The sequence below is a fragment of the Cricetulus griseus genome, chromosome 2 (assembly GCF_003668045.3).
Source record: "Cricetulus griseus strain 17A/GY chromosome 2, alternate assembly CriGri-PICRH-1.0, whole genome shotgun sequence".
Taxonomy (NCBI): Eukaryota; Metazoa; Chordata; class Mammalia; order Rodentia; family Cricetidae; genus Cricetulus; species Cricetulus griseus.
In genome coordinates, this window is record NC_048595.1 from 454,483,687 (window position 1) to 454,499,255 (window position 15,569).

General features: G+C 39.8%; 1 protein-coding gene across 2 annotated transcripts in view; it reads right to left on the bottom strand.

Annotated features, from left to right (window-relative positions):
• The window catches only part of Tmem232 (transmembrane protein 232), a 199,950-nt gene extending 192,755 nt beyond the window's left edge, over positions 1 to 7,195 (bottom strand). The window contains exons 1-2 of one of the 2 annotated variants that reach the window (XM_035441170.1): positions 7,041 to 7,195; positions 4,308 to 4,443 (exon numbers count right to left, since the gene is read on the bottom strand). In XM_035441170.1, the coding sequence (XP_035297061.1) occupies positions 4,308 to 4,426 (119 nt within the window). In that variant the 5' untranslated portion in view covers positions 4,427 to 4,443; positions 7,041 to 7,195. Of the gene's footprint in view, positions 1 to 4,307; positions 4,444 to 4,584; positions 4,782 to 7,040 lie in introns of those variants that run through there. The other variant, XM_027397757.2, reaches the window with a different exon arrangement.
• Between the last annotated feature and the right edge of the window lie 8,374 nt (positions 7,196 to 15,569).

Below are 15,569 nucleotides of genomic sequence, written 5' to 3' on the forward strand. Positions count from 1 at the left end.
TGAAAGTGAAATGACATGGTTGACTCATAAGCATGTGACTTTCCAAAACTCCTGACACACACATCCACAGGACAGAAAACCCAGGAATATATCCATGTGCTTACAGCCAAATGAGTTTTCACAAAGATGCCAAGGGCAGATTCTTCCATAAGTGGTACTGGGAAAACTGGGCAACTGCATGCCAAAGATAACAGTAGATTGCAAACACAAAACTAAAATCAAAATAGATCAAAGAACTAAATACAGAACATTAAACTATGAGATAGCAGGAGAAAATACGGAGGGAACACTGGTCCACACTAACATCCCCCAAACTCAGATAACAAAACCATAGACATGAGAGAACGCTGGTCTACACTAACATCCCCCAAACTCAGACAACAAAAGCCATAGAGATGAGAGGGGCACAACTGGGCACAACAAACACAAGAATCGGAGCTGAAAGGGAGCATGGAGGCAGGGGTGACACATTTGCCCAAGACTCATCTGAGCAGGACTGAAGCGTGCAATGTGTGAGGAACACAAACAACTCAACAACGGTAAAACTAAGCAACATAACTACAAAGTGGAGAGGAGATCCGGATAGATATTCATTGTTTTTAAGAAAGGAAGAAACATAAATGGCCAACAAATTTGAAGAAAGAATTTGCAGCATGACTAATAATCAGGTAAACAGAAATCCCAATGATAATGATATGCCACAAAATGGGCATGTTTGGGGGAAAATCAGTGAAATAGGAAGAGAAGTTTACTCTCTCCACACTGTGGGTGAGAGCAGGAACTGGAATAGCCAATATTGAAAATGGTGTCGATATTCATAAAAACAAAGAAAAAGACCTAAACTAAAAATGAAACTATCAGATGATGCATCAGTTCCAGGAGCCAAAGGAAGACCCACAGTGGAGTAAATGGATAAAGATGTGGTGTTAGCACACAGTGGGATGCTATTCTGCCACAAAAAGGATAAACGCCTGTTACTTCCAGCGATTCGATGTAGATAGGGCACATGCTGTCTGGGATAATCCAGGCTCAGTAACATATTCTCAGTTATATGGAGAAGCTAACATAGTTTGTCTCCTCAAATTTGAGGGTAGAACAGTGATCATAAAATCTATACGGGGTGGGGTGATAGAGAAAGATAATATCAGGTACAATCAACACACAGATAGGGATAAATTCTAGTTAGCACACTATAGAATAGTGAGGCTTTAAATAGTAATAGCTTTTAAAATTATGTGCCTCAAAAATATCTTGAAGGTCTCCCTGCACAAAGAAGCAATGAGCATTCAGATTTGAGATCGCATGTTCTTTATAAGTATAAAATCATCACAATAAGTAGTGTGTAAACTACATCAATTAAATCAAAATTTAAATGTTAAATACATGTGACTTTTCCATTGAGCATGAGGTAACCTTTTGATGCCACGAAATGAAATCAGGAATATCCCCCTCTTGGGAATAAACTCACAAATGTGTAATGGAAATTATGTCCAAGGAGAAAATGCAGTGAGACAAGGGGATTTTTAATTTTCTTCCCATCAGAAGTTGATAAGTCAGAGAACACTAAAATTTAGACAGTTCAAGTAGAAAAACAGGGGTTGGAAAGTGGGTGTAAGTGAGTGTGTACTATTTGTTAGTAATGCGCATGAACATCCCTTTCCTATGGCTGTAAGAGGTAAATATTCTTTATTAATCCAACAGGCTCAAAGCCCAAAAGTGAATGTCTTCTTCAGCTGAGCAATTGGTGAGTCCTCTGGAAAGACAATAAAGACGAACTGGGGCTATAGAGCATTGCTGATAGCTTTGCTACAGAGAAATTAATGTCGCAAACTACCTACAAACATTTCAAAAGCAAGAGTTTAACTGCTATAAAATGGCAAAATTATCATAATCAACACAGACACTTCTTTTTCAGATAGAAGACCCAAGATATGAAATCTAGGAGGTCCTGACTGCACAGAAGGTCCACACTTTTGTTTTCTTGCTACTTTGTTGTCCTCAACAAACATCTTCCACTTTGTGGCTCAAAGCGTCTGCTGTAGCTGCTGCAATCGCATCCCAGTTCTCACTACAGGGAAGCAACAGCAAACAAGAGGACGTACTTTTCATTGTACATGAGCACAAAATTAAACGTTAACAAAATTTCTGCTAACATGGCACTTAAAGGGATCAAACCAACGGTCACATTAAGAGCAAGGAGATCTGAGAAACGCATGCTTTGATGCTTCACTGTGTATCTTACTGGAAATTCTATTAATGGGAGCAAAGGCAGAAACGGACCCAGGTGAGGTCCAGTCTTTGCCGCAGTGACTACACTACAAGTTGAGCAGGAAATCATACCAACTGTTCCTAGTGTGATCAATTCTCAGATATCATTTTTGCTGCATGAGGCTAATTTCCAATTGCATCCCCATTAAGGTAAATGTTGGACCATGGAGGGAAAGCATATACGCCATTACCCTACCATGCTTCTGTGACCTTGAGAATGTCAATTTGATGAGGGTAAAGGGAAAAACTGGGACACAGTATGCTTGCTTCTACAACTGAGAAGTTTAATGATTTCCTTAAACTTGGGGACAAGAGTGTGAGACAAGGACCTGTGATCAGATCAGACTACAAGAGAGTATCTCAGATCAGGAGAAAAGTTAAAGAATAGCCATTTCAGCCAGGCATTGGTGGTGCACGCCTTTAATCCCAGCACTTGGGAGGCAGAGGCAGGCAGATCTCTGTGAGTTCGAGGCCAGCCTGGTCTCCAGAGCGAGTGCCAGGATAGGCTCCAAAGCTACAGAGAAACCCTGTCTCAAAAAACCAAAAAAAAAAAAAAATAGCCATTTCAAATTGTATCAGGTAAGCAGAATTGGTATTGGGCACTTATTTGATAGCTTAAGTTACCTAAAGTTAACTCTGGTCACCAATAAACTAGACATGTATGAGATACACAGTAACTACTTAGATACATATAAACAAATTAGTGAGATACCCAGTAACAAATTAGAAATGTCTAGTTCCTGGTGAAACTCCTTTTAACATGACAAAATAAAATTTATTTTTTTCTTACAAATATTTCCAATGTATCCTACTGTTCTAGGCACTTCATTTATATGCCCATCCCGACATTAAGCACTGGAAAACTTGTCATTTTAAATGTTGTCAGCCCTCCTATGGACATCTTCATACAAATGATTTCCCTCTGCTGACTGGGTTTCTAAGAGTAAAAGAATTACTAACTCGACATCGCTCCCGCCTCCTGTTTCCACTTCTAATGTCTTCCTCTATTTAGATACATGATCATTTTCACTTGCTTATCTGATGTATTGGTGCAACACTGACTGCATCGCTATGGGGTTATTGATAGGTAATAACTTTTCCTGCCTCTCCTCATTTTCCTACAGATTTGTACAATGTTAGAACAAAACCAGAACAACAACAACAACTAAAAAACTTAATAAACACAGGAAAGTCTTAGCGGCAGCAGTCCTAGGCTGCACTTGCCTTCACTTCAGAAACTTTATCCCAATAATTTGAAAACAGGCAAACATTCTAATATGTCTAAGTATAAAATCAAAAGACTAAAAGTAACTAAAACAGCCATTGTTAAAAAGTTCTTGCTCATTCATTTCATGAATCCATTAGAAATTTAAAATCTATGAAAATATAGAAAATGTTTGTTTCAAGTAAAATATGTATAATTCACAACTTTTTGCAGCATATGCTAATATAATACATGAAACTAATTGAAAGCATTCGTCTTCTACATTTTTATCTCATTACAAAGCTGAGATTGTTTTTTGTAATTTCACAAATTTTGAATTATTCTTTTCTCAAATATCCCATCCTGACTGATGTTTTTCCATCCTCTTCTCTTCCCCATGCCTTCCCCTACCCCCCCCAATTCTGCTCCTCCTACATGTCCCTTCAGAAAAAGGCAGGCACCCCAGGGACAGCAACCAAACACAGCACTTCAAGATGTAATAATAATAGTAATAGGCACCTCTCCTTGTATTAAGGCTAGATGGGTCAGCCCAAAAGGAGGAAAAGGGTCCCAAAGGCAGGCAAAAGAGGCAGAGACAGCCCCGCTTCCAATGTTAGGAGTTCCTCGAGAAGATCAAGCTACACAACCGTAAGTATCACCCTTGACACAGCTGGGAACACCAGGAACCAGAGACTGCTGACCCAGAGACCTCGGATAGCACCAAACAAGACCAGAAAGAAAACAAAAAGGCAAATTTCACAATTTTTTAAACTTTCAAATTTATCTATAATGAACTGGAACCCCTACATAAAGCAGCATAAAACCTCAAACTCACTTTGGTTTGTGATTCTTCTTTCTATTTGTACTTTCCAAATTAAATTTCAAGAGTTCTTCATAATAAGTGGAAGATATTACTCCAAACTTATTGATCGAGGGTGACTTGTCAACCGGCATTGTTACAGATCAGAAACCTAGAGGAAAATGGCAAATTCTTGTTAGAATACAACACAATGCGATACAAAATAACAAGTCATGTGAAAACTTATAAAATGTATCAAGAAGAAAGCCAGGCACAGTGAGGAATAACTTAAACTGATTTATAGGACTCATACCTGGCATTGGCACCCAAACCCGTGTGTTTTCAACTATGTCACTGCAAGCTTATCCATTCACACGATTTGTAGTCTTCTTGTAATCTAAAGTCTTGTTCTTGAAACCACTGCAAGGAAGACCAGCACAGCTGGCTAGGAGAATGGTCTACACAACAAGGCCAGTGCATTCACATAACTGCTCTGTGCCCAATTCTCCACTCTAAGCAGGGAGAGTGGCTCCACCCTGTGCCTGAGAAGGGAGTAGCATGGGATATGTCAGTTGTTGAGAACAGACACTGGCATGTAGCAAGCAGGCTTTCCACTAAATGCTGGTGACTGTTTGTACACCAATATGTAAGCGGGGTTTTCTGAGACAGTGTTTTGGTACCTTCTTACATTTCTTGTCTTTTGATCATTGTGCTTTCTCCTCTATAGTTACTACCCACCTTCTGTTTCCTTCTGAAAAATACCTGAGCGTATTTCCATGGATGTAAACAAAACCGGGACACTATGTTTAGGACACATACGCTACTTATGTTTAGTGGAATATTTAATGCAAAAATTAAAGAAATAGGTTGGTCACATTTATACAGAATTATTTTTCATTTCTAAGATAACAGAATTCGAAAGCTAATCCTTCATATCATTTAACAGTTTGACAGAAAACTGAAGTACGCGCAAATGGAGTAACTGAAGGAATTCTTTCTAAAACTTTGGATAGTTAGAAACAAGATGATGGCCTTAGGGTCCAACAAGAAGAGAGTGGACAGATCCCACTCTCAGGACCATACTGGAAGACAGCCACAAAACGAGAGACTGCGGGAGAATGGAGCTTAATTTAAAATGTGTCCCTTTGGCTGAGGAATGCCACTGGCTTGAGGCTGCCCTCTAAGAAGACTGGAGACTGGACTCCTCTTGCCTCCCGGCTCCTGCCCCATCATCTGCCTGTGCTTCTGGCTAAGCTAAGCCAAACTGGAGCAGAAGGCAGACGAATGGGAAGCGGGTGGCAGGACAAAATCTGGCACAGAATGGCTCACAAATGTAAAGCGGTGGCCTTCTATCGCTGTCGCTCTATGGCAAGGCTGGCTTCCAACCATCCACACCTTGGAGAAGGCTGACGCAAAGTCCCAAGTCAGCAGCCTTGCAGAGCAACTTTGGGGGATGTCACTCAGAATGAGTGTCATTCAGTTTAGTGTAGAATGCAAGCTACTCCAAGCAGAATAAATATGTTTAGAGTATATTTTATTTAACAGCTACCAATATTAAAATTGTGCCTTTCTGCCTTAAAAGGTGCCCAGAAAAACAAGAATATGATTGTCACAGACCACCCAGAAGCAGAAATAAGCAGCTGCATTCATCTGATAAATGGAATAAATGCTACAAAGTTGACAAGGTTTTAACGTGATACAAAATTCTTGATGTATGTTCAAGTAACCTATGAATGATTATCTTCCAAAGAAGGCAACGCCCCCAATCTGTAAGAGTTAGCCATTGGTGCAATGTTGCATATACCCAAAACACAGCTGAGGTGCGCAAGTTAGGATCTGACTTATTCAGGCTAATTCGTTTAAAGTAATGCCAAGTGGATGGTCAGAAAAAAACACAGGGAGAACAAGTGTTTGAAGAGCAGAGTCTCTGGGGCTGTATTTGGAACTAATTGACTTGGCACTCCCCACAGCAGCAGTTATGATTTTAATCTTTCCGGAAGCCAGCTCCTAGTTGGTTTACAGTGTGGGAACGATTCACATCGTGTTGATATCTCTGGCCTTTGCTCAGTACACCAGTGGACAGTCGTGCCCGGGTAGAGGAGAAAAATGACATTTTTGTTAAAATCTGCAAATGCTGACTCTCCACTTCTGATTGACCCTTGGTAACCCTGGAAACTGGATACATCAGGCACCAGTTTCTAAACTATAAACTAGGAAAGCAGTGTCTGCCCTTTTCTTAAGTGGTTTTGGTTTGTTTGTTTGTTTGTTTGTTTGTTGTAATCAAATTCTTAGTACAAATTTGAAGGCATCAGTAAAGGAATTACTAGTGTTTCTGTTATTATTGCATTTTCACCAGGACACTGTTGTATTGGGTGATACTTTGAGATTAGTTTTTCTTTTTAAGTTTTTTCAACTAAAATACATTTTAATATTTTCAATAATTTTTTAACTTAGATAAAGTCTTGTTCTCACTCTAGCATAACTAGCAAAGCAAAGTTTAAATATAATTTTTGATAAATTTGTTCTAATTACTCATGACAAATAAGCCTCACTGGACTATTTTTGTCAAGAAAATACAATGGAAGGAGGCATGTTTCTATTTCTCAATATAACCCTCTGTACCATAAAAAAGAAGAATCACATGAGTAAAAGATAGGAAAAGCACATGGCAGACAAGCCTCACTTGGCAAAAAAAAACTTGTTTTTCCAAAGAAGCATATAAATAATTAATAATAGCCAGCTATAATGAATAATCTGAAGTAAACTCACTCCTACCACTCCACCTGGGAGGGCAATGAAGCATAATTCAGAACAGTTCCTTGTTTCTGAAGAAACTCAGGTCACGAGACTCTTGTTTCTTGGAGTTTTCGCATGAGCACTCAGAATTCCCCTTGCACAAATTCAGTCTTGGACATTGTTCTAACAACACACAAACAAATATTTTTTTAAAAAGTAGTTATTTGCACAAGTAAAATTAGCATTGAACTACCTAAAAATGACAGAGATGGCATTTCTTTTTAGAGAAATTGTTAAAATTAAGCTTGTGTAAGACACCAGCAATGACAAATTATCATCTTGGAATGAGATTCTGTCAGGGATGGGAAATAATTCAGACAAGCAGAGAGCAACTGAACAAATTTTAAAAAAAAATGAAGACAGGTGACCTTGGTCCTACAATTTGATTTCTGACCTTGGCCAACCATGTGGTTGACTTTGAATGGCATTTATCACCCAATGTAGCATCCAGGTGAGACTGTCCTCATCGGCCACTTCTCTCCCCGCTTTAGTGAAGTATAATTGACAAACCTGTATGTATTTATTGAATAGATTGTGATGCTTTGAGTATAGAAATGTTCAAATGTGAAAAGATGACCATAGTTAACAAAAATACATATCTCCTCTCATATAGATTGTTCATCTGTGTGGTAAGTATATTTAAGACTTACCTTGGCAATTTTCATGTGTACATTGTTAACTGTGGTTTCCACATTGTACAATAAATCCTCAGAACTCAACCTCCTGTCTATCTGAGATGTGTGCCTTTGCTGAAGGGTCCCTGTCTACCCTTGGCCACAGCCTCAGCGAACACCATACTACTCTCTGCCTGTTGAGCTTGACATTTTGAGTCTACATACGTGTGAGATCATTCAGTAACTGTTTTTTGTATCTGGCTTATTTCACTTAGCATAACTCCTTTCAGGTCCATCCATTTTGTCACAAATAAGTAAGTACTCTTTCTCTTTTTTCATTTATTACTCCCATATATATGCTGTATTGAAGGTGAGGATGTAATTACTTCACTAGACTCAAGATAAATGATAAATGTGTGTTTATTGGGGAACAACTACTCAGAAAAAAATACAAAGAACCTCGGGAGCGTTTCTCTGCCCTTCCAACCAGATGTGCTGACCCAACAGAAAGAAGGTGCCAAGGAAAGCCACCCCTCAAGCTTCCTTCTTTCTGCTTCTTTTTGCCTGAGGCCACGCCCAATGGGGGTGTGGCTACCGCTACAAGTTCAGGGCAAGACCACTACATTGTATTTTCTTTCTCTGCTGATTCATCGCCAGACGTTTGTGCTGACTCAGTATCTCGGCTCTTAGAAACACCCTTTGACACCATTTCCATCTCCTTTGACTGCATCAGAAATGGGAACTAGTCAGCCTTTATTTTTTCCATAGCAACCTCTTATCGGTTCTGTACTTGCTATCTAGATTTCTAATTTTTGGGACACTGAACAAAGAATATATACCCAAGGTCACCTACATTTATGATATACAGAACTGTGGTATATTAATTGAATGCTGTCTTGCACCTCTGAATTGTGGTAATTTGTTTTTGTGGTGATAGAAACCTAAAACAAAAATTTATTGTCATAGAGGTTTATAAATACAGAATCAAAATATTTCTTAGACATTAGTTTTGATACAATTTAACAAGAGAACTTATAGGAACTAGCTACTATTTCAACATTGAAACTATGGCATTCATGTTAAATAAAAGTAAAAATTAATGTTTGAAATTGATTGTAAAAATTTACATTTTTGCTATGCCTGTCATGATTCCAATTTGAGATTCATTTTTTACATTGATTGTTATTAAAACAGAATGTGTAATTGCAATGTACTCATTTAGTCCACGCAAAGAATGGTAAGAAATTGAGCCCTTTAAGAAATGTAGTAAAGTAAGAGCATTGTGGTCACTTCTTGCTGTTCTGTATTGGTCACTCTTCTCACTGTTGTGACAACACACCTTACAAAGGTAAGTCAGGAATGGAAGGGTTCTTTTGGTTCACAGTTTGAAGGTAGCTTGCATGGCATGGCTGGCATGACAGCAGGAGTGTGAGACGGCTGGCTACACTGCATCAGCATTTAGGGCACAGGAGACGTGAATACTTCATCCAGCTCCCCGCTGCCCTTCGCTCTTGTCTGGTACCTCAGCCCATGAAATAGCACTGCCAGCATTTAGGGTAGATCTCCCCACTTAATTACCCTTCCCAGAAAATCCACACAGACAAGCCAATACACTCAAAATAATATTCTTTAGGAAACTTAAGACTAAAATTATAATGGAATTCTGCTTCTAACTCCAACAGCTAACTGTAAAGACAACGCCACCTGACACGCGTGAGGTGCGCAAGAACGGAATTCTCCTCCAGGGCCGACGCAAGAGGAAATAAGCTTTGAACACTTTAGGAAACCGGCTTGTGTTTCTGAAAGTTAATCAATAGCTACACCATGATCCAGAAAACTCATCTCAAAAGAAATGAAAACCTTGTCACAAAGGAGTTGTACAACAGTGTGTAAGCGCGGTGAATCATATTAGTTCATCGGGAGAATGAAGAAACAACTGGCAGAGTGTCTAGATAACAGTGCTCTTCTCGCTGGTAATAAGCAAACTACTACTGCTCGGGCGGCGAAGCGTGAACCTCACAAACACTGCGCTGACAGCCGCCAACGTGACAGTCTGTCCACTACTGGCTGGTCCCATTTCTATCACTGTAAGGACACTCATACTTAGGGGTGAAAGCTCTGTGTTAGCTCCCAATTCCAGGTTACAGCCCATCACTGTTGTAAGACACAAGACCCTCACTCTGTAATACTAGATTCAAGAAACCAGTAAACATCACAAGTTTTTATTTGACCATTCTGGAGAAGTGGGCATCAGCCAAGAGAAAGGGTAAAATTGCCTGGCATGGCCATTTGGTGTGCAATGGTGGTTGTGTGTTGTGCTTCCGGGGGGGAAAAAGAATTTGCTCCATTTTCCCCAGAAGGAGGCACTCAAGAGCATCATACTCTAGTCGCCTAGCATAGCCCTTCCCAAATGTCCTGTGCTCCTGGGGCTCCCCCTCCCTTTTCTCATGCGAAGGTTCAGACTGGTTTGACAATGACCGGATAATGCAGAGTGCCTCTCCAACACTGTGTTGAAGCATGAGTACCCAGGGTCTTTGTCTTCCCCGGAGCAGGGAAACCTAATAAAAGTAGGGACCGCAGAGCTAACATGGGTTGAAGTATGCATCGGTCACATGAGAAAGTACAAAACAATAGGTACTGGGCATATAAATCCACCAAGTGTAATTTATAGCTAACACACGCATTTAAATTTTATAAAATAAGCAATTTTCCAGGAATATTAAGTATAAACACAATTAATATAAAATAGCCATAGTCATATTATTGAAACAAATGTTTTAAATAAAGATGATTGAGGGAGCCTTGGATGATATGGATAAAAAAATAATGATTAAAATTTAAACAGTGACTTCTTCCATTCCTGTCCTGTCCTATCAATCACTTATGTGTTCATTCAGGCAAATTGATAGGAACTGATAGCAGGGTGATGAAACCTTGCTCTGACACACTTAGTTAATATCTTAAATTGCTTTCACTCACCATAGGAAGCCATTTAAGCCTGGAAGCAAGCTGCTCGTGTGATGGATGGCTTATGAATGAATTGCAGAATGAGCGTAACTGTCCATGAATTTTTATATAGGGTGTAGGTTGTGTGACAGTATATTTTATTTATTCTCAACCATCAGTACACAATATTAAATAAACATGCATACATAAACCAGAAATAAAAATCACTTTTAATAACATCATATTTAGCACTACCGAACAGTATCCATATTGTTCACTTCAAGTGGCTGTCATTAGGAAAGTCAATTTGGTAGACAAAGTAAAATGGGTAGTGGTGTTTGAGATTCCTACATTTGAGAGAAACAAAGATGACTAAACTCTGGTACCTTCCTGTATCAAATTATAACCCAGTGAAAAATCTGGGCCTGTATAGCCATGTGGCTACACACTTGACAATGCTGACTCTATGATTGTGCTGCAGGTAGTTTTAAGGGGAAAACTGCCCAAGAGAATAAAAAGCCACCCCCACATCCTGAAGGGTACACCAACAACTAGAGAGTAGTCTACTGTGAATTTAGATTTACACCTTTCTCTTCTGTTATTTGTCTGTTTTGGCACTGAATTCTAAAACCATTATTTAATTATCATTAAATAAATTAAATAAATATCATTATTTAGTTATCAAAGTATCTAGAATGTGCAATGAAACTGATAATTATGTCTGAAACTACCTAGAATAACATGGAAGCCTTTTAGTCATTCTCACTGTTGTCATTTGACCATGCCCAAATAGAGGTCTGAAAACCATTCCTTAAAAGGCAGAGGAGCCAAGAAAAGAGATTAGTCAAAGAAACAATGATGAATATTTCCATAAACTGAAGACACACAAAGTTTTGGTTTGAAAAGATCAAGATAAAAGCCAAACTACAAAGAATCCGTGCAAATGGCCAATGAACAACTGTAATAATACAGCTGTCCATAGAGAAATGGCTGCATTGTAGTCCTCTATGATGCATGACTATAGGAACACTGGCTATAGCAACGTAAGAAGCTGTGTGTGGTAGAAGAGCTGAATAACACTGTGAAAACAGAGTCTGGCTGACAAGGACATGGATGAGTCCATAATGTGACGAAGAGCTCTGCCCGGTTTCTGTGCTCCAGAATGCCAGCCATAGCTTAAAGAAAGGAAACCCTCAAGTCGTAAGGACATTGAGCACTAGTTGGCAAGTCTAGAGCTGCAATGGAGCAGGATGATTGACTGGGATGGAGATTAGAAAGGACTTCCGTGGGTACAGAGGATACACAGTTTATCTGTAGATCAACAACAAGGAAGTATAAATAACCATGGAAGCCCTTCCTTACCAAAAATGACCTCTTTGTGGTAACATGAGACCACGCAGACAATCTGGCATGAAGAAAATGGCAGACTTTACTCTCTGCAGACAACCTCTCCTGGACATCTCAGAAAAAGCAGTCTTATCACTAATTTGCTTCCTCGCCCCCTGGGATTGCTAATCTTATTGTCCATTTGACTAGAGTCAGACCCACTGAGTAGGTGCTGACAGATTGTCTGTGGAGTGCAAGGTTGTTCATATCATGCCCTACCCCCTCCCTCAAACTCATGTCAAAAAGTTGACATGACGTGCCTGTGTGTTGTTCCAGTGCTGGATAGGTGGAGACAGAAGACTCTCAGGGCACATTGACCCGTCCCACAGCCCTCTCGGAGACCTTGTGGCTAGTGGTAGACCCGTTCTCAGGAGCCCAGTTCCAGTGGATACATTTACAGAGGCACCGCACCTGCATTACAGGAGGCGGGAAGAATGTAAGAGCTGGAGGAGCAGGAAGTTTGCTCTAAGATGGTGTCTCTTAGTAGCTCCACCCACATGACTGCCCAAACATTAGGTGAAAAGGACAATGACGTGCAAAGGGCATGGGGGGACTGAGAAGGCATCAACATGACACCAAGGTCTACAGGCGACTAAAGAATCCTAAAGGTTGGAGTCTTCTCCAGGGCAAAGCACAAGTGGTTATTCAGTACAAAAGGATTAGCTCTGAAAACACACACAAATAACATACAGACTGAGCAGGTTATATTTAAAATAATATATGTATATATAGGCAATACATGTAACAAAACTTAATGAGAAAGGATATGAATTTGAAAGAAGGCAAGAAGGGGTATATGAGAGGGTTAGAGAAAGGAAAAGGAAAGGAAATGATATAATCATAGTATATAATTTCAAAAGTAAAAGAAAAATAAATATATAAACAAGTAAAAAGATACAGAGCCCAAGGAGTGACACCTGAGACTGACCTCTGGCCTACATGTGCACACACACACACACACACACACACACACACACACACACACACACACTCAAGCACTCATGTACACACAATTGAAGATAGCTCCAGAAGGTCCCTGAAACGGGATAGTTTTACTGGGTCCCTCATTCTACAAGAATAACAAAAACGTGTTCAGCTGCCTGGAAGAGGTTTAGACCAACTGAGGCACCTGGAAAGGACACTCTGTCATCTGTTGAGCTGCCTTCAGGCTGTGCAGTGTGCTCAGGTTCCCAGCTTTGGGAGCTGTCACTCACTCTGGAGTGTGCTTTGGTGATGCAGCTGTATGTGAGCCATTTCTGCTCCTGTAAGAAACCCCTCACCCATATTCCTGTAAGTAACCCCAATAAAAGTCATTGGTTCATCAAGTTGGACTTTAGTGACATCTGTATTTAGGTCTGTCATGGGCTCTTTGTGTGGGGTGAACAGATGTGTGTTGCATCTCCCCAAGAAAAATCTCATCACACAAGCGTAACCTCATAAACATACACAGACAGACAGACAGACAGACAGACAGACACACACACACACACACACACACACACACACACACGAGTCTGAGAAGTAATAAATGGTTCTGTCTTGATTCATTCTCTCAGTTGCTAGCATGTAGATCTATTTTAATTAGTTAATATTCGTCATTTCTCATCCCAATATTTGTCTCCAGTATTATTTTCTGATGACTAACAGGTGATGTTTTTGGTGTATTTTGCCCTGTTGTATACATTAAATCTCTTTATTCAAGCTAAAGTCTATTGGCCAGAAATACAACCAAACCGAACCTCGGTAGACATCAAAACCTTCCAACCTCTGACAGTAGCACAATCACTCAGCTTACATTGTTTTCTTTTGAGTGATGAAGAGTGGATCAAAGATGGAAGAGCAAGGAAACTGGGGACGATCATGAACGTCAGCATGTAGACAAAAATTTACAATGTGTGGGAAACAAACAAAACACAAGCCTTAAAGCACAGGTTTCCAATGAGCAAGAGAGCCACTGACTGAGTTTAAAGGATTCCTAGAAGTCGGTGATGGAGCACAAAGCAGAAGGAAGTCATTCGGAAGGCTACTGTCAGATGCCGGCTCATCACACAGTAATTCCATTACTGTCCCCCTCATAAGTTGCTCCATTTCTACCCTAGAAAAAGGATGGAAACTGATATATCCTTTTAGACAACTCCCCAAAGCAACCTCCGGCATGACTAAAAATTCATTGTGCTTACTTGAACTCAAATCCCCAGAAATCAAAAAGACAACTTACCTATGTTAAGATTCTACAAAGCCAAATATCCAAACTCCCCAGTTATGGGGTTATGGAGTAAGCGGTTGCAGAGCAGGACCCAGTTCCCCAGCTATTTTTAGTCCCTCTTAAAGCGTTTACTGCCCACCACTATGTCTGACCTAAGGTCCTTGTGACTATCAAAACCATTACAATGTATTCTTAGCAAACCACCAGCTTTCAGCCATCCACAGGCCAAGAATGTAACCAGATAACATCTAAACATTGTAACAGAGCTTTCCCCACTCTGCTATAACGGTACCTGTGATTCTCCAACAAAGTGTTTGGTAAATGCCTTGATTTGTAGCTGTCTTTGTTCTGTAACTAATAAGATTTCATGTAACCACTTCTCTGATGGAACGGGATATTTGGCAACCTCAGTTGCTGCTCCTAGACCATGGCTCCCCCACATTGGGAATAAGAAAAAGTTGTCTTTTATTCTGTAAAGCAAGAGCTGGGTCTTGGTGTTACCACTCATATACACAGGTTTTCATCTTAGTTTTAATCTGTGGGTGTTTAAAGCTTTATATATAGTTTTTCTTAGAACTAAGAAGCACCTGGATATTCGGGTCTGTAATAATCTCATTATTTCATTTCCCAGGTCATTTCTATTTAAATCAGCTGAAATAGCATAATTGTATGTAACTATAACTCAGTGTGAATCTGCACATATTTTCTGGCAAATGTATTCATGCATTTGATTTTAGAGCTGTCCCACACAGACTCCATGAGGGATATTCTGTAAATACCTTTTAGAAATTAGAAGTATTGGGGATTTTAAATATCTAAGGCCCAAATTTTTTAAATAAGAACTGTGTCCACACTTGCATTTTGTTTTAATATGGCCTTTTCTGTCGAACATGACATTGTCACTCTGGAGTACAAACAACCCTGACCCTGTAGCCATGAAATAAATAAGCACAATGATGGAATGATGGCTGGCTCTGTAGTGATGGATGATTGACAGTTCCTGATGGAAGGCGAGAAAGATCACAATTGATGTCTCCTCCTGACCCCAGCCACTGCAAAGGATCTTGGGAGATCCTACAGTACAGGAAGTGGACAGTTAGGTGAAAGGGTTGCTTCCATAATGAAATGCGACTTCACAGAATGCAGCTATTTTGTGTCGCCAGTGTTCCTGATAGTATACCTTGCCTTAAGTAATCTCAATAAAACCATTGCTTCCTAAGTCGGGCTTGGGTGGAATGGTCTATTATTGGCACCCTCACTAGAGTGAATCATCACGGTTCACATTTCCCCAGGAAATGTTACACAACAGATTTTTACAAGGATTTTTAAACAAAATGCATTTTGAGAAGA